Source organism: Schizosaccharomyces japonicus (assembly GCF_000149845.2).
Source record: "Schizosaccharomyces japonicus yFS275 unplaced genomic scaffold supercont5.1, whole genome shotgun sequence".
Lineage (NCBI taxonomy): Eukaryota > Fungi > Ascomycota > Schizosaccharomycetes > Schizosaccharomycetales > Schizosaccharomycetaceae > Schizosaccharomyces > Schizosaccharomyces japonicus.
This window is the reverse complement of record NW_011627860.1, coordinates 3,861,663-3,887,383: the sequence shown is the minus strand read 5'-3', so window position 1 is coordinate 3,887,383 and position 25,721 is coordinate 3,861,663. Positions and strand designations below refer to the sequence as shown.

The 25,721-nt window shown below is 41.2% G+C and overlaps 11 protein-coding genes across 11 annotated transcripts; 4 read left to right on the top strand and 7 right to left on the bottom strand.

Annotated features, from left to right (window-relative positions):
• Nucleotides 1-300: 300 nt before the first annotated feature.
• Nucleotides 301-1,258, bottom strand: SJAG_00179 (glutathione S-transferase Gst2). The gene has a single exon (XM_002171440.2). It carries the CDS (start codon nt 1,203-1,205, stop codon nt 519-521), a length of 687 nt encoding a protein of 228 aa, XP_002171476.1. The 5' UTR covers nt 1,206-1,258; the 3' UTR covers nt 301-518.
• A 1,734-nt stretch (nt 1,259-2,992) lies between these two features.
• On the top strand, nt 2,993-5,903 carry SJAG_00181 (aminopeptidase Ape2). The gene has a single exon (XM_002171441.2). It carries the CDS (start codon nt 3,206-3,208, stop codon nt 5,855-5,857), a length of 2,652 nt encoding a protein of 883 aa, XP_002171477.1. The 5' UTR covers nt 2,993-3,205; the 3' UTR covers nt 5,858-5,903.
• Nucleotides 5,904-6,561: 658 nt separating this feature from the next.
• On the bottom strand, nt 6,562-9,532 carry SJAG_00182 (trehalose synthase complex regulatory subunit TSL1). Its single transcript, XM_002171442.2, has one exon. The coding sequence runs from the start codon at nt 9,401-9,403 to the stop codon at nt 6,644-6,646; it is 2,760 nt and encodes a 919-aa protein (XP_002171478.1). The 5' UTR covers nt 9,404-9,532; the 3' UTR covers nt 6,562-6,643.
• On the bottom strand, nt 9,472-11,526 carry SJAG_00183 (galactosylxylosylprotein 3-beta- galactosyltransferase Pvg1). Its single transcript, XM_002171443.2, has one exon. It carries the CDS (start codon nt 11,241-11,243, stop codon nt 10,029-10,031), a length of 1,215 nt encoding a protein of 404 aa, XP_002171479.1. The 5' UTR covers nt 11,244-11,526; the 3' UTR covers nt 9,472-10,028.
• A 120-nt stretch (nt 11,527-11,646) lies between these two features.
• On the bottom strand, nt 11,647-12,777 carry SJAG_00184 (SAGA complex subunit Sgf29). The gene is made up of 2 exons (XM_002171444.2): nt 12,125-12,777; nt 11,647-12,036 (listed from the first exon to the last, which is right to left on the bottom strand). Exons 1-2 carry the CDS (start codon nt 12,583-12,585, stop codon nt 11,751-11,753), a joined length of 747 nt encoding a protein of 248 aa, XP_002171480.1. The 5' UTR covers nt 12,586-12,777; the 3' UTR covers nt 11,647-11,750.
• A 122-nt stretch (nt 12,778-12,899) lies between these two features.
• Nucleotides 12,900-14,759, bottom strand: SJAG_00185 (BAR adaptor protein Hob1). The gene is made up of 2 exons (XM_002171445.2): nt 13,333-14,759; nt 12,900-13,255 (listed from the first exon to the last, which is right to left on the bottom strand). Exons 1-2 carry the CDS (start codon nt 14,635-14,637, stop codon nt 13,190-13,192), a joined length of 1,371 nt encoding a protein of 456 aa, XP_002171481.1. The 5' UTR covers nt 14,638-14,759; the 3' UTR covers nt 12,900-13,189.
• A 155-nt stretch (nt 14,760-14,914) lies between these two features.
• SJAG_00186 (cysteine desulfurase Nfs1) lies at nt 14,915-17,642 on the top strand. The gene has a single exon (XM_002171446.2). The coding sequence runs from the start codon at nt 15,056-15,058 to the stop codon at nt 16,466-16,468; it is 1,413 nt and encodes a 470-aa protein (XP_002171482.1). The 5' UTR covers nt 14,915-15,055; the 3' UTR covers nt 16,469-17,642.
• SJAG_00187 (bromodomain containing protein 1) lies at nt 16,500-17,709 on the bottom strand. The gene has a single exon (XM_002171447.2). It carries the CDS (start codon nt 17,504-17,506, stop codon nt 16,790-16,792), a length of 717 nt encoding a protein of 238 aa, XP_002171483.1. The 5' UTR covers nt 17,507-17,709; the 3' UTR covers nt 16,500-16,789.
• A 51-nt stretch (nt 17,710-17,760) lies between these two features.
• On the top strand, nt 17,761-23,068 carry SJAG_00188 (ubiquitin-protein ligase E3). The gene is made up of 2 exons (XM_002171448.2): nt 17,761-17,906; nt 17,947-23,068. Exons 1-2 carry the CDS (start codon nt 17,878-17,880, stop codon nt 22,688-22,690), a joined length of 4,773 nt encoding a protein of 1,590 aa, XP_002171484.1. The 5' UTR covers nt 17,761-17,877; the 3' UTR covers nt 22,691-23,068.
• Nucleotides 22,992-24,471, bottom strand: SJAG_05398 (inner membrane protein). The gene is made up of 2 exons (XM_011050665.1): nt 24,186-24,471; nt 22,992-24,117 (listed from the first exon to the last, which is right to left on the bottom strand). Exons 1-2 carry the CDS (start codon nt 24,327-24,329, stop codon nt 24,022-24,024), a joined length of 240 nt encoding a protein of 79 aa, XP_011048967.1. The 5' UTR covers nt 24,330-24,471; the 3' UTR covers nt 22,992-24,021.
• SJAG_00189 (hypothetical protein) lies at nt 23,003-24,422 on the top strand. The gene is made up of 2 exons (XM_002171449.2): nt 23,003-23,231; nt 23,277-24,422. Exons 1-2 carry the CDS (start codon nt 23,125-23,127, stop codon nt 23,992-23,994), a joined length of 825 nt encoding a protein of 274 aa, XP_002171485.1. The 5' UTR covers nt 23,003-23,124; the 3' UTR covers nt 23,995-24,422.
• Nucleotides 24,472-25,721: the final 1,250 nt, after the last annotated feature.

Genomic DNA, 25,721 nt, shown 5'->3' with positions numbered 1-25,721 from the left:
TTTAAATGTTATTTTTGTTTGTTGAAGTCTGGATTGAGTTGGAGGGTTTGTTGTGATCTGTGGAGGGGTTTTGTTTGATGTTTTTGCGTGGGAGATGCAATTCTTGAGCTACTTAGTCATTTTGCTACGAGGAACTGTGTAGCTCAAGGGTGCAAGTAGAAATTCGAACATTTCTTCGGAATGAAAGAGTTATTCAGTTGTCAGCGTTTCAATTGGAACTACTGGTGACTTGATCAGGAGCCATTGAAGCCCATTAACATCTTTATTGCTTATTCGTTTTTAACATAATAATAATGTAAAGGGGTATTATGGCTTTTTCATTGAGAGTACAATTCTATTCAAGCAACAGTAGTCGATAGTTATAGCAATTACACTATTCTTCAGAACAGGCAGAGACGGTGGTCATGACACAGGAATTGACTAGGAAACACAACTTAAATGAATGATCAATGTGCGAAAAAAAGTTAGTTTCTTGCTGCTAGTCATGTCATTACATGTTAATGCAAAAATGTTGACAATTAAATCTGGGACTTGTTATATTCCTCAGTAGTTGCGACGGCGGCAGGTCGTGCAAGGAGGCGTTGATGCCAAGCATACGTCTTAGGGAATTCTTTCTCAAAGTCAAGCGTTGGAAGTTCCTCAGTGAATTGGAACTTTCCTTCACCAAAAATTCGAGTAAGAGCTTTGTTCCAGTGGATGAATGACAAGTCCGCAATTGTGCATCTATTGTCCACCAGATACTCCTTACGCTCGAAAATCAATTCCAACACTCCAAGAACGCGCTTGATTTCGTTTCTGTATCTGACAACGGCAGAAGGAATGGGCACATCATGATAGTGGTTAAACCATCCGGCTTGACCAAACATTGGACCCTGACCAGAAGCCTGGAAGAACAGGTATTGAAGCTCGTGATGATATTCGGGGTGATCGTGGGCCAAGGAGATGCGTCTCTCAGTATCATACTTGTCCGTTAAGTACAGAAGGATAGCATCACTCTCCCAGACGGTATAGTCGTTGTTAGCGTGGTCCACTAATGTGGGAACTCTTCCATTGGGATTAAGGGCAATGTGTTCTGCACTCTTTTGTTCCTTCTTTGAAAAATCTAAAAAGCGTGTTTCATAAGAAAGATTCAATTCTTTCATAATGAGAACTACCTTCCAAGGGTTAGGACCTCCTCTGAGAGAATACAAAGTAAATTGAGACATTGCGGTGATTATTTGACTTGTTTGAATGTTGTGGAAAACTCATAGCATAATATTCTTTATTAAATACATATTTCTTACTAAGCTAGTCGCTGAGGCGATGAAGTAATGACAAAGCAAGATGCATAACATTACTAAGCATACATTCGGAATCGACAGTTTCGAATGTTATTCCAGTTCCGCTAAAACAGGGGAGCTGTGTGAATACGGGTAATACTCTTAAGTTGCTTAGTAAGCTGTACAGTTAAATTTAATTTTAGCTTCCGTGTATTTCTTCTTAAATCGACAAGTTTCAGACCTATAGCTAGCGTTTTAGGTTAACAATACATGAATTATATTGTCGTTTTTATTGCATTTTTTGATTTTTAAATAATTCGTTGCGCTTGATTAACGGATAAATGAGTATGGTATCCCACAAACCCATGCTAAACAACGAATTAGATGCATTGCTATTAGGAGACAAACATTACCGTTAGAATTTTTGCTGATAGAAGAGATAATGGAGGGATGCGAATTTTGATCTGCAAAAATTGCTGTATGGTGAAATGATCGTATACTGGTATAATCCAGAGCAATTTCAATATGCAATTGTTCACTAGTCTAAAGCTTCTGTGGCTTACAATGGCATTGCATTGGAATGTTCTACAGATATTAAGAAGAGGGCCGTAGGTTACCAAGACAGAATGGATATGTTCTTATGAAGCTCGTATATTACCGTGGACAATCATTACTACCTAATGATAAAATTTGAAAGGGCTGAAATGTAATGCTGAGAACCCACTTGTAAATATTAATTTATCTGTAAATTATTAAAATATTCAAAATTATGGAAGGAATAAAAAACAACTAGATGTATCAAGGAATCAGCCTACAGTGTTGCATATTTAATTTACGTATATATGTTAAGCCTCTATGGATTAATTTAGACTATTCTTGTGTTCGTGTGTTACAAAATAGCCCACGTTCGTAGGTCCTCGGAGGTCGATTCATCCTCGGAGTTCGCAAATCACTTTCATTGGCAATAACTAAACATAGCAATTCAGGGAGACGCCGCACACACTTAATCAACGACAACTATTCACTTGGATTTCTATAACTACCGATGCGAATATTACCCCTTCTACTAACTGCTCTTTCAGCATGGCTCCTCTGTATTGTTTACCCTGTACGCGTTGCGCGTTTTAATGAACACATATCATTTTCTTCGCTATCGTTTTACTCCACCCCTTAACTATCTCCAAGCACGTGCAACCTTAAGTTGCTGATTTCCTATCATCCGCAGTGGAACTTATCTTCCCCGAGGGGAAGCTTGCCGATAACCTACACGTGCTCATCAAGCGTCACACGTGGAGTCCCTTATTATGCCACACCGGCAGTATTAGAGCCGACATCACCGCGAAATGCGATAAAAACAAGTTAATATAACAGTATTTACGTGTTAGATAATCCGAATCGTCTCTAATCCAGCATACTATGTATGGATATTATTCTGTTTCGCTAATTGAAATTACGTTTTTTTTTCCTATGTTCGCTTGTTGCGAAGATCTCTCTGTTCATTAAAAAGTACCTAAATTATAAAAAAGAAACAAGACAAAATAGTACACGAAGAACGAAAACAGGCGCTGAATTCTGCTTATCTACCGACGCACGTAAGACAATTCCTGGGGCCTCTCGAGCTATGTCTTCTTGCATTCCAAAATCGGCAACAAATGACTCCTCAACGGCTAACAAGAAATGACGTCATATGACCGAGATAGCTTATAACCTCCAAACCTGTACGCGCAAGAACTTATCCTCTACCACTCACTATACGACTCGGCGGCTCAAGACCGATTCCCTTTGTATTGAACAGTCCGTCATAGTCGATACTAACGTATTCCTTTCAAAGCTCTTCCTACTTGTTCTTTCTTGCGTTTCCTTCTCGTTTTTCTTTTCAATTCCTGAGATTTGCTCGTGACGATCATTTATTTCGCTTGTAGTTTTATTAGAACATAATCTCTAAAATGCAAGTTACTGCTCCAACTCCTGCAGTGGACACAGAGGACCAACGGACTACGTTGCCAAAAAATGTGAAACCCATTCACTATGATTTAAAGTTGTATCCGGATTTGGACACCTTCACGTATGGCGGAAAAGTTGCTATCCAGTTGGATGTGCTTGAAGACACAAACACAATTACTCTCCACAGTTTGAATATTCGTTTCCTTTCTGTGTGCTTAGAATGGGGCAAGCAAGCCGTTTGGACGGACGATATTGAATATGCTACAGAAGACGAGCGCGTAATTCTTCATTTTAACAGCACCGTTCCCGCGAATACGGTCGCTGTCTTGTCTATTTCTTTCTGTGCCATCATTTCGAGCGGAATGGAAGGTTTCTACCGCTCAAGCTATGTTGATGCTGACGGTAAAACGAAATACCTTGGTACCACACAATTCGAGCCCACAAGCGCTCGTCGTGCTTTCCCCTGTTGGGATGAGCCGGCTCTGAAGGCCACCTTTTCTATTTCTATCACTGCTAAAGAAAACTTTGTGATCCTCAGTAATATGAATGCTGCAAAGGAGAGCCTTGACAACGGCTACAAGACTGTGGACTTTGCCAAGACAGTCACTATGTCCACATACCTTTTGGCTTGGGTTGTCGGCGAGCTCGAGTACGTTGAGGCTTTCACTTCCGGCGAGCACTGTGCTAAGCTTCCCGTCCGTGTATATACTACTCCTGGCTCCGCTCATCTCGGAAAGTTTGCTGCTGACTTGGGTGCCAAGACGCTGGATTTCTTCTCCGGTGTTTTCAACGAGCCCTATCCCCTTCCCAAATGCGACATGGTCGCTATTCCCGATTTTGAGGCCGGTGCCATGGAAAACTGGGGTCTTGTTACCTACCGTCTGTCCGCCGTTATTGTTGATGAAAACTCGGCAGCTGCTACGATTGAACGCGTTGCGGAAGTCGTACAGCACGAATTGGCTCACCAATGGTTTGGTAACCTCGTTACCATGCAGTTCTGGGACAGTCTGTGGTTGAACGAAGGTTTTGCTACGTGGATGTCCTGGTTCAGTTGTAACCATTTCTATCCCGAGTGGAAGGTGTGGGAAGGATATGTCATTGACAACCTTCAATCCGCTTTGTCTCTTGACTCCCTTCGTTCGAGCCATCCTATCGAGATGCCCATTCTTCATGAATACGAAATTAACCAAATGTTTGATGCCATTTCTTACTCTAAGGGTTCTTGTGTCATTCGCATGATCAGTAAATACCTTAGTGAGGATGTTTTCATCAAGGGCATCCAGCGTTACATTTCCAAGCATCGTTACGGTAACGCCGTAACCGAGAACCTTTGGGATGCTCTTTCTGAAGTTAGCGGTATCGACGTCAACGGAATCATGAACTGCTGGGTTAAGAAGATTGGTTTCCCTGTCGTTTCTGTCACTGAAACTGAAAAGGGTCTGAAGGTTGAACAACACCGCTTCCTCTCGAGTGGTGACGTGAAGGAGGAGGAAGACAAGACTCTTTACTGGCTTCCCCTGAAGCTGAAGACTTTGAAGGACGGAAAGGCTGTTGTTGATGAAAAACTCGTCTCTACTGAGCGTTCTGCTCTTATACCTGCCGACAAGGACGCTTTGGTTTCGTACAAGTTGAACGCCGACCAAACTGCCATCTACCGTGTCGCTTACACTTCCGCTCATCTTGAGCGTCTCTCAAAGCTTGCCGTTGCACAACCTGATTACTTGACTGTGGAAGACAGAGCTGGTTTGGTAGCCGACGTTGCCGCTATTTCTCGCGCTGGTTACGGACATGTCAGTGATTTGTTTAACATTGTCCGCCATTGGAAGCATGATAGCTCGTTCGTTGTTTTCAGCATTATGTTGCAACGCATTAATGGCATCAACAACACAATGAACTTCCAATCTAAGGAACTTACCACCGCCTTGAGAAAGTTCCTCTTGGACATCTCTGCACCCAAGTGCCATGAGCTTGGCTGGAAGTTTGACGATAAGGATGACCACATTTCTCGCCAATTCAAGGCCCTTTTGTTTTCTGTTGCTGGTCTCAACGGAGATGAAAAGGTTATTGCCGCTGCCAGAGCCATGTTCGATGCCTACGTTCAAGGTGACAGTTCTGCTATCAACGATAACCTTCGTTCTGCCGTATTCCAAATTGTGATCACTCACGGTGGAAAGAAGCAATGGGAGCAATTGCTCAACATTTACAAGACTTCTCGTAATCCTTATGAGAAGATTTACGCTCTGCGTTCCTTCGGACGTACTCAAGATGACGAGTTGCTTCAACGCACCCTTCGTTTGGTGTTGGACCCTATTGTTAAGGACCAAGATATTTACATTGTCTACGGTTCTTGCCGTAATTCCGCAAAGGGTATCCGTGCTATGTGGGACTTCAACACAACTCACTGGCCTGAGATTTGCAAGCGTTTGCCTGCAGCTGGTACCATGCAAGGTACTGTTGTCAATCTCATGTGTTCTAGCTTCACCTCTGAGGAGGACATCAAGAAAATCGAAGCCTTCTTTGCCGACAAGGATACGAGAAAGTACGAGCGTCCTCTTCGTCAAGCAATTGATGTTGTGCGTTCTAGTGCTTCCTTCATTGCTAAGTCTAGCGGCGATATTGTCGACTGGCTCAAAAAGACTGGCTATTATGTTTAAATGTTACGCTAAAAAGAAATATGAATGAATTTCTGATGACCATACAGCATTGTGACACATTGAGTGATGGGTGGATTGGCAGAGCATAAAACGCTTTCGACAAACGATTGAACGAACAATTCTACCAAATCCGCGTCAACTAGTGAGACCAACAAACTCAAGAAAGGGAAACCAGCAATAAGCACCGTAACCTCTGTCAAACACAACCACACAATTAACAACAAATTCTCTTTTAATCAATAAATTAAAAACTATAAACTACGAATGAATGTTTCGCATCGTCGGCCCCTACGCCAATTGCCTAACTGAATAGGTCATAAGAGCAGGGTTCTTTATCAACGAATATCTCTCTCGAGGTCTCAAAGTCCGGAGACTCTGGCAGTGGTTACACACTGAGTCAATGTAAGCACCGTGGCTGACCTCTTACTTTTTTGATCTGATGAACTGGGTGCGCGTCCTGGCCTTTTATAGTAGTGGTTTGCCGCCAGGGTAGGGTTATGGACAGTCACAAAACAGCAACACTAAACGCTTGGTGTTGCTTTTCGTTGGAATACGTTATATAACATTACGGAAGTACATCGATTATTAACGATGTGACATTCATGCATTATTCATTACTAAAGCAAGAGAAGCAGAGTTTATTAAGGCGTCGGTTGACGCTATGTGATTTGTTCGTAATGCGAAGATTACTCACAGTTAGAGTTCCTTTAAATGATTTAAAGTCATAGAATATAATTATTTATTTATCTATTTACCCGAATCCAGCAAACCCATGTAAATGTTACTTCAGTTATTGCGATACATAACTTCCATAGACTTATTAAAACCAATGATACTGCTAGACAAGTGTGAAGCCGCAGTATTACGAGAACCAACATTCACTGTCGTAACAAGAACGTCCGGTTCAGTCTTGCTCAAACTTGACGCCCAGTTATATAAGCACTCATCAGTTCGATCATTTCCAGCAGCAAAGACCATGTCGTACTTCACCCCTTCTGAGGTTTTCATTGCGTAAAGACAGTTCGTCGCGACGGCTTTGTTGATGCCAATAGGCTCACAAATAATAGCGCCGTTAAGGGGAACAGCATGGCAACCAGAAACATCGTCATTAAACGCATTACAGCAGTCTTTTGCAACACGAATAGCAGCGTCTTTATCTTCAGCAGACTCAAAGTGGAAAATGAAGGTAACGTTTTTATCCTCAATAAACGAGTTGGGAATTAGACATGCATAACGTGTCAAAATATTTTTAGCGCTACCTCTCCAGGATAAATCAACTTGTGCAGTCATATCAAACCATTTCCGTTCTTCACGATTTAATAATGACTGCGAGGCATAACAACCGTTTTCTGCAATAAGTCCTAGATTGGGAAGCAAGTAGAATAGCGTTTCCATCTCGGCACAGGATTGTGAACTCGCAACATAGACATCATTCACAGGGTCTTCACACAATGAAGATAGTAAATGCATGGCTTGTTGCATGTTAGAACTCACAATTTCACCTTTTACGCCCCAACTGGAAATGGTGCCTTCCCAATCAAGAACAAAAAATCGTCTTTTCGTTGATTGATATATAGATTGAAACGAATGTCCCTTAAAAAGGGGAATGCGAGTTGATTGATGGAACATGTTGTTTTCCCAAGCGCTAGTGATAGCTTCACAGACTTGTTTTGCCCAACGGGCTCCATCGTTATGCAGAACCAAATTGTATTGACGTTCATGCATTTTCGCTGCTTCATCCGGTGACAGAGTAATTGCCTTATAAATAGCTTCGGCCATTCCCCGAGCATGCCAAGGATTAACCAAAAACGCATTTGCGCCAAGTAGTGATGCACTGCCTGCAAATTCACTAAGTACTAAAGGTTTCTTGCGCTGCCGTTGGCATACAATGTATTCATGACATGTCAGGTTCATACCTTCCCGCAAAGAGGAAACAACCAATGCATCAGCAACAGTCAACAAAGCCAAGTACTGAGGGAAATCAATGTCTTGACGCAAAAAGTATACAGGTACATGTTGCGATGTTAAGTCTGAAAAACAAGAATTGATACGTGAAACAATATCATACACGGAAGACTGAGTCGCATTTTCTTCGTTCGTGGACTGCGCTACTTGGAAAAGAACAACTCGTTTTCGGTAAGCTGGATACATGCACAGAAACTTTTCAAATGCAAGTAGTTTTTGGCGAACACCTTTCACATGGTCTAGCTTATCACGGCCAACAAGCAGAATTTTGTCACGAAATCGATCCGATAGCTTATTGATCCAAGCAGAAACTTCGTCAGTCTGAAGTTTGTTCAGCAAATCCTCACAATCAATTCCAGTAGGCATAGATTTAACTTCAACAAAGCCGTCATCCGTCAAGACGCCATTTGACATAACCTCTAAGTACAATACGCGAGAGCAAGATTGGAGAAAGTGTCTTGCATATTCTTCTGTTTGGAACCCAATCAAGTTTGAACCCAGTATACCTTCTAATAACGCCTTTCGAAAAGCAAGACAGCGGAATATTTCTGAGGTTGGGAAGGAAACGTGTAAAAAGAAGCCAATTTTTGCATTCGGAAGACGTTTTCGGAGAAGCATAGGCAAAATGAATAAATGGTAATCATTAATCCAAATAATGTCACCCTTCTTATAAAGCTTAACAATTCTGTCTGCGAATGCTTCATTAAGAACGCAAAAATATTTCCATAAATGCTCTTCATAAGTTATAGAATTTGGTATACACGATATCTGTTGATGGAAGCACGGCCACAAAATCTGCTTACAGAAGTGATTGTAGTGACCAACAAAGACATCATCATCCACAAAGACTGGGTAACAATTTGCTTCGTTTTTTAAGAGATTTTCCATTTTCGAACGCGTCGAATCTGAAAGTGCCTGAGTAGATAAACCCGGTGTACCAACGAATAGAACATCGGACAAGTAACCGTGCCTTTGGGCGGATTTTACTGAATTCCTAAGTCCCCCGTTGCTTGAATGACAGTCTGTGACTACACAACGGGCACAGTCGAGTTTGTCTTTGAAAGAGTGAGAAGAGTTATCGGAACTTTTCACGCTTGGCTTAGTAAGATGAGGAAATAACGAGCTCGTATTCGTGTTTTTAGTACATCCTCCATGCTCGGCAACAGAAGAGGGAGGTAAGTTGGGATCCTTGAATGCAGGTTGAATTAAAGTCCTCCTGCGACTTCCACAGTGAAGGATTGAAGACTCTGATGGAGGAGAGCTTGTTTGTCCTACAGAGTCAAATACATGGTCTGTTAAAGTAGCAGTGCTAGAAGACAATGCTGACACTGAAATGTTTTTTGTAGAGTGTGGAACATTATCACGTAAAGAATCGATTAATGATTTCTCTTTATCGGAAATGTCTCCATTTTTTCTGGGACTACCTGGAACAGAATTACTCAAGGGGTTTTCATATAGAGACTGTTCAAGTGCGGACTCGGAATTGTCACAATAAGGTGAAGTTGAAAACTCGACATCATCCGAGTGAAATTCCACGGTTTTAGGAAGAAATATTGAACAGACAATATACCTAGAGCCCATCTTGGTCTTTATAGATACCGAGTCGTCCAAATGTAGAGTACGCAAGCGGCAATATTACTGTTTTTATTGTTAAGCTTTGTAAGGTTGGTAGTAAGAGAATCAAAATTCAGAAAGAAGGCTATGGGATGTATTTCAACGAGAGAAGACTGAAAGTCATTTGGGTTTCATTGCTTTAACACTACAAGTAAGCTTGTGAGGAATTGTTTGTTGAAGCGTAATACCTAACAGAATCAAACAAGAGTTAAAAGGAGGCAAACAAATGAGGGAAGCTTTAAATAAAACACAAAGTGTCATATGATGTGTACAAGTATACACGTCTGTTCCGTTTCTATACTGTGCGGCCACTGTCTTTTTCGGCTATTAAGACGCCAATTGCAAAATAAAGCAGACTAACAGCTTTGACTAGCCGACAGTGATTGATAAGCAACGCCGAGAGCCGACTTTAAGAGCGAATATGAAATTAAGGGAAAAGCCTCATTGAGCGTTCGTAAGCATGAATTTCTTTTTACTAAACGCATGCTATAGAACCCAAGAATGGAGAAAGCGGAACACGAGACATTAAATAAAACAAGATGAAAGGAACGAAGATAGCGTTTTTCAGCAAAGCACGCTCATCCAGAGTAAGCTAAACATTGAGAAAATCGGTAGTAGTTTCTGCCTGTTCATAATTCTTCAGTTTTATATAATCGACAATGGGAAAGATCGCACGATTGCATTGGTTTCTGAGCTTGGAAGAGACAATACGATTGCATTGAGCGCGATAGGCATAAGTTAAACGATACCACTTAGCCGTCTCAAGCCAAACTTGAGGTTCTTTCAAATTGTGTACAGCAATTGCATTCTTGCGTAGACGAGCAACACTCCATGCCTCATGTTCAGGGTCTTGCCAAACGTTTGTAAGAATAGATTTTTCAAAGATGGAGTTCTTGGTTTTATTCAATTTGTAGACACTGTAGCCCATTTGAACATCCTCCCATGGCAATAAGACTTCCCGTCTATGGCTAACAGCAAAGGCCAAATCAGGAGAAACGACGTAAAAGAAACCACACATGTAAGGAAATTCGCGGCTTTCACTTAAGAGCTCCTTACGGCAACAATCCCGGCCGTAATATAGCTCTTTTCTCCCCAAAAGTGGGCGCAAATTTTGAAGCAAGTATGGAATGTTCACGAATGTATCATCATCGACTTTTGCAATAAAATCGTACTCCTTTCCGTAATTTTGAACTTCATCATAGCGTAACATTCCTGGTAGTTCAAACGTTTCAATGTAATGCGTCTTGAAATCATCGCGATCCAACATAATCTTGTCCCGCAAGTTGTTTTCTGCACTTTCGTCAAAGATTGGATAGTGCACATAGTTTTCCCCAAACGTTTGGAAGAACACAGTCGTCTTTCCTTCGTCCATATTTTCAGGCATGGGAAGAATCTCAATGTCGTTATATGCCAATAACTCAAGACGCACTTGATCTAGTTCTTCACGAGTGGACGGAATGCCCACAACGAACTTGAGAGTTACATTGTCGTTCTTCATGGCAGTCTCCTTGATCATGTTGGTGTATTCATTACGGATCATAGCGCGGCGATCCATCGATGAGATTTGTGAAAATATTCCGAGACATAATCGGAGCCCAGGAACGTTTTCCTCATTTGCCTTGAATAATACATTGTTGCTGAAGTTCTTGGAGGTTAATGTTGACAAATAGTCATTCATAAGAGCCTTCGATTGAGAGTCAATGAGATCGGTTTTGAATGAAATCCATAGCAAGCTGGCAAAAACGGCTATTAAGATTATAGTGGCCTTTAAAACGGTCCGTTGGAATCCCTTTCCACTAATACCCATTTTTGTCTTTGATATATTAATGTGAAAGCCGTGAAAGCCGTTTTAACCAAGAATTCAATGAAGACAAATGTTTTCAATAGTTTTTTGAAAATTCCACGTTTTTTTTAACTTAGCGCATAAAACAAACACACTTAAGTGGTGATAGACCGTTTTGGGATTCTTTTCCCAGCTGGAACACCAACAATAGTGTTTTGGTCAAAGTGGTTCTAAGAAGCAAAGGCGAGGCATAAACCGGTTAGTAATAAACTATGTGTTAGATATGATGCAAACGAGCCGCCTCGAGCAGAATACATAGCTGTATACAATAAGTGTCGTAGAGTCGAATGCAGTATTTTATCAAGAATTATCTTGTGTCTGTCAACTACAATTGCAAGAAGAAGAGTATGAATTGTAAAAAAAAAAATCTATTATATACATGATGAAATGAGTTCATCCCATTTTAAAGAAGGTCTATACGAGGAATATGTGAAGTGTACGGAGATAGTAGGAAAGTATGAGAACTCAATTTCACTTTGAGCAATTAAGAATCAGTCGCCGTTCCACGATAGTCTCTTTACCAATTTCTTCTTCACCTTCGAAATGAAGCTTGCATGAGCCGTTTTTCAAGGTCTCAATTACCTCAGCCTTGTAGAAGGTTGTTGTTTCTGGGTAACGGGCTAAGACGGTTGTCCCCGGTGCCAGTTCCAGCAAGCCAGCAGAATCCTTTGGAATATATATCAAGTTAGAGGCTGTCGCTCGATACACCTGACCGGGGTTTCCATCATCATCCGGTTCTGGATCCTGAACCTCAAACCTGTACCAACACGTTAGAACAGAATTCGTTCGGTAAGAAATGCTATCAGCACAGGGTTCATTACAGCTCTATTTTTATCCTCACATACCTTTGTTTCGAGCCTTCACCAATGACTTTTGTGATGATGCACTGGATCCAATAGCCGCCATCTTGATTCCTTGATCGCGGAAGTCTGAAGGCTACAACATCCCCTTTAGAAAACACCGGAGGCTGTGGAGAGGACCGTGAAACGCTCTGTGACCTGTTCCGTCGACTTCTTGTGAGTGGACTACTGTTCATGTATTCTGTCTGATCATGGGCTTTTTCAATGAGACCGACAATTCGTTCCATAGACAGGATTACTTGTTTTACGAGCTTCTCTTCCTGTATGTAAGTTTTCAAGGCTTCCTCGCACAACTTCAGCCTTTTTTCTGGATTATGTACATTCTCATTCACCCTTTTAGCTCGTTCTGATTGCTCTTCAAAAATATTATGTAGTGGTCTCAAACCAAAGTGAATCTTCTTCCAGAGACTCTCCACTTCTTCTTCAACAACGTTCTGCCTCGCCATCGCTCAGAATGAAAATGTATGTGACGAGAAAAGGGTCCGTTTTTTTGCTTATACCAAGTTGTTTGTTTTTATACTTGAACACTCATCGACGAGGAAATCATGCCGGACTTTGCCACGAGGTCTCCAGTAAGCCTACCGTCCACAGACCTTTCCTTCCCAAGCACAGTTTTCATGGTGTAGTGTTTCTGGTGGTGAGAATGTGTGGGGCATTAAGGTAGATTAGAGTAATGTGGGACGTTCGCTTAGATACGACAGAGAACGCTAAAACCTACTAAAGAGTGACAATACCACGCTGCAAAACGTGAAACAATTGGCATGAAAATGTAATAGTTCATTAATAAGAACACAGCTGATTTAAACGAAATGAAGCCGGACGAAAAATCCGGACGCGGTTGCCAAAATCTAACAGCCGTTGACAAAAAACAAAATTGAACACACACACAGTTTTCGGAATGTTTTAAGGAATGTTAAGCTGAAGCTTGTCCCCCTGACCAAAAAGGACTATGTGCAAGATGTCCAAATCCACATGTAAAACATTGTTTAAAACCGGCAAGACTTACGGATGCCTTTAAAGATGCATCATGTGCTTGGAAGATCGGCCAGTTTAAAGCTGAACATAGTTACCGGGGAAATTGCCCTCGGCTCCATTCAAACGACCAATCCACCATTCCTAGAATTAATTGTTAGTTTTATACAAAAGAACGACAGACAAGACTTGACCATCTGCTTGGCAAAGCAACAACATACATTTTGATTGTTGGTACGACTGACAATTTCAATGCGATCACCAGCTTGGAAGGAAAGATCACCAGGAGCTTGAGCAGTGTAATCATACAGAGCGGTAACAATCTCTGCACGAGGGACAGCTGGTTTTGCAGGAACGGGAGGCGGAGGAGGAGGGACAGCAGCTGCTGCAGGAGCATGTTGGATAGGGGATGCGTCCACATATGCAGGAGGCGTACCAAAGGCTGCAGACGAGGCGGTCGAAGGGGGGGCATTAGCTGTGAAGGAAGGAGAAGAAGAGGAAGAAACGATTGAGTATGAAGGAGGCGCCTCAACACCAGCACTCATCGAGTCCATGGCCGCTTCGGTGGCCTTCGAACTGCTATTGTAGGCCGGTTTGCTGGAGTCGGTGCTAGGATAGACCGGTCTACTAGAGTCATTGCTATTCTTAGGCGATGAGCTGGATCCAGGAGCACCAAGCTTGCGAATCGGTTTTGCGGTCTTAAAGTGTGTGATGGTGAGTGCCTCTGTGCGAGCTTGCACATCTCCACGCTTCGCCTCGAACTCCTCAACAATATCGGTGTTGAGATTGAAATAAGCAATGTCACAGACATTCATTTTTTCATACAGCGTCCAGAAGATATTCAATTGCATGAAATAGAGGGCACGGAACAAAGGAGCAATGAACTCAGTCTCCAGCTCAAAGAGACGAGGGAGCTCTTCCTTCAACAAGTCATTGTAGTATTCATATTCTTGGGAAGCTTGCTCAAACGCAGTCTCGGCTTGGTACAAGTGTTTTTCGTCCTTCAAAGAACGATCCTTCTTCTCCTGAAGCTTCTTCAAACTCGAACGATGACGGTCATAGTCCAATTGCTTGTGATCACGTTTCACAAGCAACTTGTCCACTGCTCGAATTACAGTAATCAAAGCCTGAGCAGGTTTGACAATACGAGCCTCAATTACGTCTAACTCTGAAGCCAGTTCGGCCTTCACTTCCACAACGGCTTTCTTATAAGCCTCAGCGGCTTCAATTCCAGCAGCATTTCCCTCGTTCTCGTAGGATTCTGGATCAGAAGCACGTCCACTAATTGGTTTATAGAGCTCAATACAAGCCTGAGCAAACTCGTACTGGTGATTCAGCATACCGTTCACAGCATCGGTATACTTTCTCGAGTCATCAGAGAGCTTCTTCGTCTCAGCTTCCAAACTTTTAAACCGACGTCCAGCATCCTCGTAGATTGGATCCCGAGTAATTTCACCAATGTTAAATTTGCTCCGGAAAGTCTGCGGCGCACGCACAATTCCTTTTTTAAATCCTTTCCAGCTCATTGAAGACTATGGCTTACGTTGAGTTCTGGCAGCCGAGTACTCTCGGGTACCTCATGAAACCGATCAGACGTATGCAAACGCAATACCCATAAATTATACATAAACGGTTTATGTTACGCCTGCGTATAAATGTACTAAATGTCTGTGTAATATCAGATTTGTTATTTGTCAAAGAAAACCATAATACATAATTCTTTCAAAATCAGCCATTAAAATACATAAATAGTGTTCTTTCATTCGTATTATTAATAATCATGTATTTAGTTTACAGTTCATTCGTAGTTTCCAAAATCTGTTCTTGGTTGGTTTGCCTCCATAAGCCAGTATTATTCAAGAAACCCAATCGCCATTTCTTCCGTTAACCACAACCTGTCTCTTACTCATTAGACGTCTTCTGTGACAGAATTCTTCAACCAGGATGCAGGTTACGACTCTAAGGGCGAATTTGCGTAATCTTATGCAGCGGTTTGTGCGGTCGCGTCTTGCAATATCGACTCAGAATGGAATTCGCAAGGCACGCTTCGTCACAGTGTCTGCCGACGGTGCAATGGCTCCAGCTGCTGCAATTGAAAAGCCAGTATCTCCTTCAAAAGAAGAAACGGCGGCGAAGGCCGTTGCTAGCTCGACACGTCCCATTTACATGGACTTTCAAGCTACGACTCCAGTAGATTTTCGCGTCCTTGACAAAATGATGCCTTACTTGACGGGTGTATTTGGAAATCCACACAGTAGAACACATGCTTACGGCTGGGAATCCGAAAAAGCCGTTGAACGAGCTCGGGCTCAAGTCGCCAGCGTGATTAACGCGGATCCAAAAGAAATCATCTTTACTTCAGGCGCTACGGAATCGAACAATATGCTTATCAAAGGTATTGCAAGGTTTTACCGAAGCAAAAAGAAACATATCATTACCGTTACAACGGAACACAAGTGTGTTTTAGACTCTGCCCGTGTCTTGCAGGAGCAAGGCTTCGATGTAACGTATCTTCCCGTTAAACAGAACGGTCTTATCGATCTGAATGAACTGGAACAGGCTATTCGGCCGGATACCGCATTGGTTTCGGTTATGGCTGTCAACAATGAAATCGGTGTTATTCAACCCTTGGAACAGATCGGTAAGCTCTGCCGACGCAAGAAAGTGTTTTTCCATTCCGACTGCGCACAAGCATTTGGCAAGATTGATCTGGACGTGAACAAAATGAACATTGACTGCATGTCTATTTCTGCTCACAAAATTTATGCTCCCAAAGGAATTGGTGCCGCCTACATCCGCCGTCGTCCCCGTGTTCGCATTGAGCCTTTGATCAACGGCGGAGGCCAGGAGCGCGGTTTGCGCAGCGGCACGCTTTCTCCCCCTTTGGTCGTTGCGTTCGGTGAAGCTGCTCGCATCTGCAAAGAAGAAATGGCTTATGATCACGCCCACATTTCCAGGCTTTCAAAACGTCTTCGTGACGGCTTGCTGTCTATTCCTTACACTTACTTGAATGGTGATGCTGATGCTCGATTCCCTGGCTGCGTTAATATCTCTTTCGCATACGTTGAGGGCGAGTCACTTTTAATGGCACTAAATGATGTTGCATTGTCTTCTGGATCCGCATGTACCTCAGCATCCTTGGAGCCTTCATACGTTCTTCGTTCCATTGGTCAAAGTGATGAGAATGCTCACAGTTCCATCCGCTTTGGTATTGGTCGCTTTACCACAGAAGCCGAGATTGACTACACAGTCAATCTTGTAAAGCAAAAAATTGATTTCTTGCGCGAACTGAGTCCTTTATGGGATCTTGTCCAAGAAGGCGTTGATCTCAGTACGATTGAGTGGAGCGCCCATTAATGATCTTTCTTGTTTTCTTTTGTCGCCACTTGTGCTCACCCGTTAGTTTTTGGATTTACTTATAGATGTCTGCTTTTATTCTCTTTTTTTTCTATGAAATACTTTTTGTCCAAGAGGATTATGAATACCCGGTTTACTGAGATGAACAAGAAAAGGAAGACACTGTTGGCGTAGACCAAGCTGCTATGTCGCATGAACGACACTTTAGATCTCATTAGCAGAACATTAAAATTAACCCAGACACGCGTATTTGACCGAGATTTTCGTCTTTTCGTTTACATCAAGGTTTTCAGCGTGCACAAATTATCGATTGCTGTTTTGTTACGTTTCATTTTCCGCTTGGTAATACAGGTCAAAGAGCTCTTCCGTGTATTTAAAGCATTCTTTCCCCCAAATGGAAAGGGCACTGGTCTTATCGCTGCCGTTGTACATCTCACTGTTGGCAAACACACGGAGGACCTCTCGATGAAATTGTTCGAATGTGAAAATAACACCGTCTTTTATTTGGGTCTTGATTGTTCTAAGATCTTGGGGAAGGCGAACAAGACTTGCATAATCTGGGGCCTCTTTTGGATTAACGGGATGACTGAATGGGGTTCCGGAACGATGGTTGGAAATGTTGTCGATCATATTCATCATTATATTTTGAAGTCGTTTCTGTTTTAGCTCCTGTCTCCGCAACTGTCGTCCGGAGATTGGAGGTGTCGGTGTAGCCTTCGGCACAGGAGTTTGGGCCTTGCTTTTTGCTGTGGATAATGCTACAATTTTGGTGTCACATTTATGAATTTCATCAATCAATTTTGAAATGAGACGAGACCTAACTTTGTCCTTCACCGCTGTCGGGCTCGGTTGATCTTCAGCTTCCTCTAATTTTGTATGCAGCGCGTCCTTTACCCTGTCATATTGCTCTGCACTTGGTGTCTGTATGGTGAACGGGTTTTGAGCCAGTTCACTTTTGACTGTGTCTTCTGACCAATCTGGATGACTCTGTGTGATAGTGATGTATACAAGTAAATTTACATCGTCACAGAGGTCCATGGAAATCTCGTAAATATTTATTCGTCAATTATTAATCTTAAATATTCGCTTTTGAACCGGCGGAGCGTTGTTGTTTATATATATGTATGATCCAAAAAGCGAGACGTATAGCCACTGCGTAGCCCCAAGGTCTCGTTAATATACCAAGCAGGCGGTTACAGCCTCAAATCTTCATCGTCTTAAGATATCTAAGCAAATTTTTGGTGGCAGTACTTTTCCGCGGTACTTCCTTACTGACCGCGCTTCCAGAGCACCCCTACTGGGCTACACGATTACCGCAATAAGCAGGTTTCGTAAAGTGATCTATTACTGTAGAAAGCACAGAAACTGCTGTCATCTACTACCTTGCAACTGTAATTTTGCGCTTAATTATGAGTAGCAAGAAAAGCTATTTGAAAAGGTTCGTTATTACGTATTTTTAGTCGCTAACAAAATAAAAGTGGGAAATCGTCGTCAGAGTCACTTTACAGCCAAGCATCTTCTTACCAAAATGAAGTTGCCGGGCCCTCTGTATCATCGATATTCGAGCCTCCTCAATTGAGAAGTCTTGACAGTGATGTTGTGATCATTTTTAAAAGTTTTCAAAAACGTGACCCAATAACGAGAAAACGAGCGCTTCAAGAGCTCTTGAACATGAAAAATAGTGATGTCTTTGAGAATTATGAATTTCTGAATGCCTGGTCTGTTTATTTTCCTCGTTTTGCGATTGATGAAGATCGAAGTGTGAGGCAATTGACGTTTAAGGCTATGGGACTTATTAGTCAGACGCTTGGACGCAAGATTGCACCATGGCTACGGCAATTTATGAGCTCGTGGCTTCTTGGGTTCTTCGACACAGACCGTTTGGTTTCTCGTACAGCCCGGGAATCTTTGTTACTGCTTTTTCCAGAAGAGAAATGGGATATGCTCTACGTCAAATTTAGCGGCATCATTACTCCTTTTTGTATTGAAATTCTAAAGTATGAAAGTCCGGAAACTTTGAGCGACCTTCGCTTTGTCTCGGTGGAAGATTCAAATAACAAGTATATACGAGTTGTTTGCTCAACAATCTCTATGTTTCGATTACTTGTTGAGAAACTTTCAAATGACGAACTCGAAAAATCGGGAGTCATTGAGAGCCTCCAAGAGTTACTCGAAAGTGGGTTACTTTGGGACTTTGCCAGTGCTGGTGATTCCGCCATCAAAAGGCGTGTTTATGGTTTATTTACTGCTTTGCTTCACCATCGGCCAGACCTTTTGGAGCCTTACTGTGTAAAGTTTGGAAATGAAAGTCATCGGATGTTAAAAAATGCGGATGGTTTGTCCTGTATTGATATGTTGATATTTCTCAGAACCACTGTTGGACAATTTCCCTTGGCGAAAACTGAAATGCTGAAGGAACATAAAAAGCGAACGATTCAGAGCCGGTTGCAGAATCTGATCTCTCGCAAACTTTGCTCTCCCGGTACTCGTTTCTACGATGAATTTAATAATTTGGTAGATGCGTTAGGCTGTGATTCAATCATCCAAAATCTTGAGGATTTTAATGGGTTTATTGCGGCATTTATGGAGGCTGCTGAGAAAGAACAGCGTTGTTTCGCAAATGATGTGTATCTCCATATGTTTGACTTTGGAAAGTTGTTGTATTACAACTGTTGTGAAAGTACTCGACAGTTTATCTTGGAATCTAACCGAAAGAATATTGTCAACTTTCTGAGGAACGCATGGCAGCCCCATTGCGCAAGTACCGACTTTATTCATACAATGATGAACACGTTTTTAAATACTTCCAAAGAAGCCCTAGTTATTTTGACGGATATCATTGATGAATTTTTTAAAACGTATAATGTTACTGAAGCGTCTTTCGAGGATCTGGAAGTTACTTTAGGGCTACTCGAAGCAATTTTCCTTGTTCCTTATGATGAGGAATATCCTCACAAGTTGCTGGTATCATTTCTGGAAATTTACTTGAACTTTGTCTTCAGCGTTCTTAGCCTTGAGGGTGTTGGACGGGACCGTTGTTTGTTGGCGTTGTCGCGAATTTGTAGCTTCTTGTCCACTAACCATGTCTCTCTTGACTCTTCTCATACAAGTTTACTGAAATTTGCTACCGAGAATCTTCCTTCGCTTATTGTGATGAATACATCAGAGTCGGCATTCATTTTGTTACGGGTTTTACTATCTACTCTGAACACCGAGAATGCCAAACATGTGTGGTCCGTTGTTCTGAATTCAATTCTTAAATGCCCCGACGATAACCAGCGTGTTTCATTGTTAAATAAGCTTCCTTTCATCCTTTCTACAAAGGAGTTGGCTCACAAGCTCGATTTATCTCCCGAACTAAACCAATATTTTCAGTCTGCAGTGAAAGCATTAACAAAAACGGACAGTCCGGATTGGGCTTTAATTCAGCATATTATCGATTCAAAAGATATACTTGTATCTGACGCTACGGTAAAATACTGCTTCTGTGACATTGCTTACTTTATTAAAAGCAGGAATTTTGTTACTAATATTGATGCGCTAATAGCGATGAAAAAGATATTTGAGTGTTTTGCTGATGACTTGCAAGATTTACTGTCTGAAGACAAGAGTGCGCTTAAAACGATATATATCCTTTTTGTTGAGACGCCCTCAGACATCACATACGCAGAGTTGATGGAGTATCAAAATGTTAAGCGTGATGTATTGGCGGTGTTGACAAGTGCAACTGCTAAGAATGCTCAACTACGTGAGGACATATTTGAGTCCGCAGTACTTTTTATTCGGGAATGGCTTTTGGTCCGGCAGCGTAATGCCCGTGATGTGGTAGACAAATGCATTCGTTTTCTGGAAATGTTTAATTTTTCCGAAAGCCTTAGCATTTTTGCCTTTTCCTCAGAATATTGGGACAACTTCAAGCGTGTGTATGTGCCGTTGGTAGCTTCTCACTATTTTCCCAATACGAGTCATCTTCTTTCTTGGCTTGATCTGATCGAAATGGATATATGTACTGCTCCCTTGGATAACCACTTGGATACTTATATTCGAGCTATGAGTTTTGACTTGGCTGTACTCGTTAATTCAAAATGCAATGATTTCCCACCGAGCTACCTTATTTTCGCAAGATTGGTCTGCAGGGTGATACTTGAATTGGGAAATACTTCAAGATCAAGAACGTCGATGCTTGAAAGCTTTATAAATGATTTCGACAATTATGTGCACTCCTGTGTTCGTAACACTTCCGAGAGTTCTGTTTTTGCGAATCTGATGCAGAAATTGTTTGACTACTCATCATCGATACTCGATTTTCTTAAAAGCGAAAGTGTTTCTTCATCTGAGAACATTTCCATGGAACAGATTGTTTACGCTCAGTCACTTAGCGATTTTGTAAAAGTTGCATTATTTAACATTGAATATTCGAGTGATGATCTTGAAACATTTCTTCAGAATATCGGTCTGACCAAACGTGACAATTTGTCGAAGGCCGTACTTCTTGAGATGTTGGGAGACAGAATTCATGATACCAAGTCAATTGAACGTGTTCGTTTTGAGGCGGCAAATAATCTGGCTGGAAGGTTAACTGAAGCAAATACGATTCAAAATCTTATCGTACTTACTGCTTCTTTACCCGGAAAAGCGAAGGAGAAACCAATCTTGCCTCCTACAAGAGCTGTTGTTCTCTTACAAAACTTGTTTCGTCAGGTGAAGACTGACTTTTTGGGCGGTGGATCCGTTACTGAAGGGGTTTTGTTCCTGGCGTTTTCATGCAAGTTTATATCCTCGGCTCCTTCTCTTCCTAATGGATTGTGGACGGAATATTTGGATTCTTTACGTCTAGTATTAGAAATGTCTTCTATGCAGTTGCCTGGTTTATTGTCCTTACAGTTTTATGCATTACGGATGTACTCGGTGTTCCTGAAGATTTCTGAAGACAATGAGCATGTGCAGTCTCTGTTAGAGGACTCGAATCAAGTATTTTACGAGTGTTTTGTACAAAAGTTCTTTGGTGTTACCTCGTCGCCTTTGAAGAATTCCATAACGATGAGAATGTGCACATCATTACTCATCAAATTCTTAAGAAATTGTCCGGTTAAGTTGATACAGAAGCGCAGTTATGGAGAATTATGTCCGAACGTTTCAGAAGGTCGGGATGTTGATCTCCAACTGTTAGCTTTGAGCTTTTTAAAACAGAAGGTCGTTAGCGACATCGAAGAGAAAACTCTTCAGTTGTCATTGAATGAAAATGAAGAAGAAGAGGTTGAAGTTCCTGATGAATTGCTTTCGATAATTGTTGACCACCCAGATGACCCTACCGAGATGCTGAGGAATGTTGACAGTAATGAGTCCTTCTTGCGCTCTTACCTACTCGCCTGGGAGGTTGCATTTCTTTTCCTTGACAGAACAATTTATCAGATAAAAAATTCTATAACTCAACAAATTGTTGAAATGGACTTACTGGAACCATTATTGGATTTCCTCGTTGAACTCCTTCAACTTAATTATACGAAACCTGTGGATGTCAGCAAGTACTCTATTGTTTCTTATTCGCTTCATGATTATGATTCCGCCATCGATCGCTTACGCTCTCTGGGAACGCACATATTGTACCAATGCTTGAGTAAAATGCCGTCTGTTGTACGAGCTTCCTGGGCTGGTTTCAAGAATCGGGCGTTTACTAGCGTTATGGAATCTTTTGTTGAAAAGCATATTTCTCCAATTATGGTTAATGCGTCACTCGATGATGTTGAGAACGCACTTCAGACTACGAACTTTCATTCTGCAAATGATACGGAGATTAAGGTTAACAGGCTTACACGTGAGGTGTTGTTTATCTATCGCGTTGATGAGCACAAACTGGAATTGTCTATCCGTATTCCGGCAGCATATCCTCTTCGACAAGTTCGAATTGAAGGACTTCAGCGTGTCGGCGTTAATGAAAGACAGTGGAGAGCGTGGATTTTGGCTTCCCAAAGCATGCTCGTTTCGCAAAACGGCACAATTTTGGATGCATTATTGCTACTAAACAAAAACATATCTCTTCATTTTGAAGGTGTGGAGGAGTGTGCAATTTGTTACGCTGTGCTATCGATGGAACGAACCCTCCCTAACAAGAAGTGTGCTACGTGCAAGCATAAGTTCCATTCTGCTTGTTTGTACAAATGGTTTAAGTCGTCTAATGCAAGCCGCTGTCCTCTGTGTCGTTCTAGCTTTTCATTTGCCTAGCTTTATAGAGGTTCCGATTGGATCCACGCAGTGCGGAAAGCTACGATCCTTTCAAAAATTATTGCTATTCGGACAACCTGGTGGTCTAATCTGAGCATGCTCGAGGTATACTCTGGGTTTGCGCTGTAAATTCAATTTGATGAGGTTAACAGGTTGGTTCTATGATTACTAACAACATAATGGAAGTTTTTGATGTCAGATAATGTTATTAGTAGAGATTTAATGAAAATACTCTGGTTTTTTGTGGTCACTTTAAGACATACAAAACTATAGCTAGAACGTATTACGAACTCTTATATGTTTCGTTTACAATTTGTGTGTCAATCGATGTTGTTCACCTACTACAGTTGATTGGGTATGCTTTTTGTTTACATTATGAAATCACTCAAACTTAATTAAACATAGAACGCCTGTTGGAAACCTTACAGACCGCAATGTCTTCCGAATCAAATATTATGGAGAATCAGTCCTCAATTGATCAGCAGGATTACTACAAAGAGGTATTAAGCATTCCGTACGCTGAAATTGAACAAGTCGAAAAGTAAGAAAGAAATTGGCAGAGAACTCGAAACTAACGTCATTCCAGACTTTTGTGCCAAGTTGCCAAAAAGCAAGAAACAGATGAAGAAACGGATGTTGGAAAACGGTCTTCTGAGCAGCTTGTTTGGTGCAAACGAACTAGTACACTTGTTTCAGCAATTGTCATAATGGTACTCGATTCATTGGATGAATTGTTGCTTTCTCGTAATCTAAAGGAGAATGATTATGCTGCAGAGGAGAATACCCGTTTTCAAAATATTGTTCGCGTCTTTTCAGAGAACTATAAATCCTTTGACAACCCTAAGATCAACGTCTTTGCGGAGATTCTTGCACAGGTACTTTTAGGAATAAAGATGAGCATTGCACAGGTAACTGCAATGCAGGAACTTGATGCTAATGGTGCCGAACTACCTGACGACTTATATTCACTTTGTCAAACCATGATCCATAACTGTGAGAATCTGATTCTTTTAGCTGAATGTTCACGAAAGCTTGGTAAACGAAGCGGTAAGAAACAATGGCTTGGTTTGTATCAAATATTCAGCAAGGCAAGCAGACAGCAGCTACAAGACCGGCTAAGTGAATATGAGAAGATAAGTGGTTCTACGGACAAAAGCACAGAAAGTATGCAAGATACAAAAGATTGGGGACAGCATAACCTCACTGGCGCGAAGAGTTCCTGGATGAGAGGCGTATTTTCCAAACTGAAAAAAAAGCAAACTAGTCAAACAGAGACTGTTCCAGTTAACAGACAGGTGGTTTAAAATTCGAGAATCACGTAACGATACTATTCATGAATCCTCCTTATGATCCGACTTCTGCTTTTTCATGTCATGCGACGGCTTAAGAGCAGAAATATGCTTGTTTTGTTTGATTTTTTCTTTCCGCTAATACAATAATGTCAGCAACAGTAATGAAATTCAATAAAGTTTTGCACTGAATTGTTTACTCATACATCTTCCATCAAGCAGGTATCTAACTGTTTCTTTAACTCATTGCACTTTCCAAAGAAGCGACCATAAGATTTATGACATTCTGCTAACTCGGCTATAATTTTTGCACATTTTGGATACTTTTTTTCGTCTAGAAGTGGATGCATTGGAACTGATCAGTTGAAATAATTGCTACTACTTCTAAGTACGTGCACAGTAACTAGTTATTTTAATAATAAGTATTAGATTTTAAAACCGCATGCGTTTCGGTAATACAAATATGGTGAGGAGAATCGTAATTATGTGGTACTGGTTCACAGAAACATAATATGTCATAAATCGTAAGTTCTATAAACGGAACTAACCATGAATTGTATAAAGAACGTTTACAAGAGGCAGTTTTCATATCAATGGAACGCTGTATAACATTGTTCTAGTAAGCTGAGTTAATTAAGCGAGTTATCAAACACAAGAAACCTTGCATGAAAAGTTCTAAGGTAATAATCTATCACGAACATAGACATATAAACAGCATGGAAAAGGCTTACTATGTTGAATTCGTAATTTACGAGTAAAACATTGCATAAATAAAGCGTCATTTTATTTCGAAAACGCAACCACTTTACCATTTGGCTATGAAGAGTCGGAATAATTGATATTAAATAAACTTAGAAGGAGAAAATAGTTCTCCGTTTTAAAATAACTGCCATCCACTGACTGAAAAGCAGATAATTCAATTGCTAATTCAATAACTAATTCAATTGAATGACTGCCAAATAATTCGTTGGTTGACGGGCTCGAACTCCGGATAGGAGGATTGAAATAGTATGGACGTTACGACTAGGCCACAGAGGCGTTGAGATGAATGAACGTAGTGTTAGAAGCAGGGGGTAACTGAAACAAGCAATCTTGTTGTAATTTGTAAATGAAGCTATCATATGGAGTGAATATCTTTATTAATTCTATCGCATTCGTCACTGACCCTAGAAATTTGCAGATTAGTTTCAGCTAATCGGTTGTTTCGTAATCGAGACATTCAACAAAAAAGAATAAAAGCAATTACAGAAACATTTTTGCAGTTGCTCTTTTAAGACGCTCACACGACCTTTGTCAAAAGGAATGATATCTCGTAATCTCAAACATAACAGAAGACAATTGATAGGCATGTATGAATTAGAAAATGTCTATGGCAACAAACTTTTATGCACATCGCAAAAACATCAAAAAAAGAAAAGGCTTGAAGCTTCAAGTAACTGTTGCATTTTAATACTCACCTTGCATAAGAATACTGGACAGAGGTTTAAACTTGCACATGAATAAAATATCGAACGAAAAAATAATCTTGGATAAATCACAGCCTTGCATTAATCCTAAAAAGTCTATCAACACCGCTTTTAGCCGGATGTAAACCCCCTAGCATTCACAATCTCACAAAATTTGTTAGTTTTTGGAATGTATTCGCACAACAATTGCGGAACGAGTTTAGAGCTGTTCTTAATACTACAACCACAACGTGATTTGTTTGCACAACATAGAGAACAGAGTGTCGAAACACATAA

Coding starts and splice junctions, on each gene's coding strand:
- SJAG_00179 (XM_002171440.2), bottom strand. CDS start 1,205: ATGTCTCAATTTACTTTGTATTCTCTCAGAGGAGGTCCTAACCCTTGG.
- SJAG_00181 (XM_002171441.2), top strand. CDS start 3,206: ATGCAAGTTACTGCTCCAACTCCTGCAGTGGACACAGAGGACCAACGG.
- SJAG_00182 (XM_002171442.2), bottom strand. CDS start 9,403: ATGGGCTCTAGGTATATTGTCTGTTCAATATTTCTTCCTAAAACCGTG.
- SJAG_00183 (XM_002171443.2), bottom strand. CDS start 11,243: ATGGGTATTAGTGGAAAGGGATTCCAACGGACCGTTTTAAAGGCCACT.
- SJAG_00184 (XM_002171444.2), bottom strand. CDS start 12,585: ATGGCGAGGCAGAACGTTGTTGAAGAAGAAGTGGAGAGTCTCTGGAAG. Junction 12,037..12,124: donor GGTGAAGGCTCGAAACAAAG/GTATGTGAGGAT, acceptor GTGTTGGTACAG/GTTTGAGGTTCAGGATCCAG.
- SJAG_00185 (XM_002171445.2), bottom strand. CDS start 14,637: ATGAGCTGGAAAGGATTTAAAAAAGGAATTGTGCGTGCGCCGCAGACT. Junction 13,256..13,332: donor GTCGTACCAACAATCAAAAT/GTATGTTGTTGC, acceptor AATTAATTCTAG/GAATGGTGGATTGGTCGTTT.
- SJAG_00186 (XM_002171446.2), top strand. CDS start 15,056: ATGCAGGTTACGACTCTAAGGGCGAATTTGCGTAATCTTATGCAGCGG.
- SJAG_00187 (XM_002171447.2), bottom strand. CDS start 17,506: ATGGACCTCTGTGACGATGTAAATTTACTTGTATACATCACTATCACA.
- SJAG_00188 (XM_002171448.2), top strand. CDS start 17,878: ATGAGTAGCAAGAAAAGCTATTTGAAAAG. Junction 17,907..17,946: donor AAGAAAAGCTATTTGAAAAG/GTTCGTTATTAC, acceptor ACAAAATAAAAG/TGGGAAATCGTCGTCAGAGT.
- SJAG_00189 (XM_002171449.2), top strand. CDS start 23,125: ATGTCTTCCGAATCAAATATTATGGAGAATCAGTCCTCAATTGATCAG. Junction 23,232..23,276: donor GAAATTGAACAAGTCGAAAA/GTAAGAAAGAAA, acceptor ACGTCATTCCAG/ACTTTTGTGCCAAGTTGCCA.
- SJAG_05398 (XM_011050665.1), bottom strand. CDS start 24,329: ATGCATCCACTTCTAGACGAAAAAAAGTATCCAAAATGTGCAAAAATT. Junction 24,118..24,185: donor ATACCTGCTTGATGGAAGAT/GTATGAGTAAAC, acceptor TTATTGTATTAG/CGGAAAGAAAAAATCAAACA.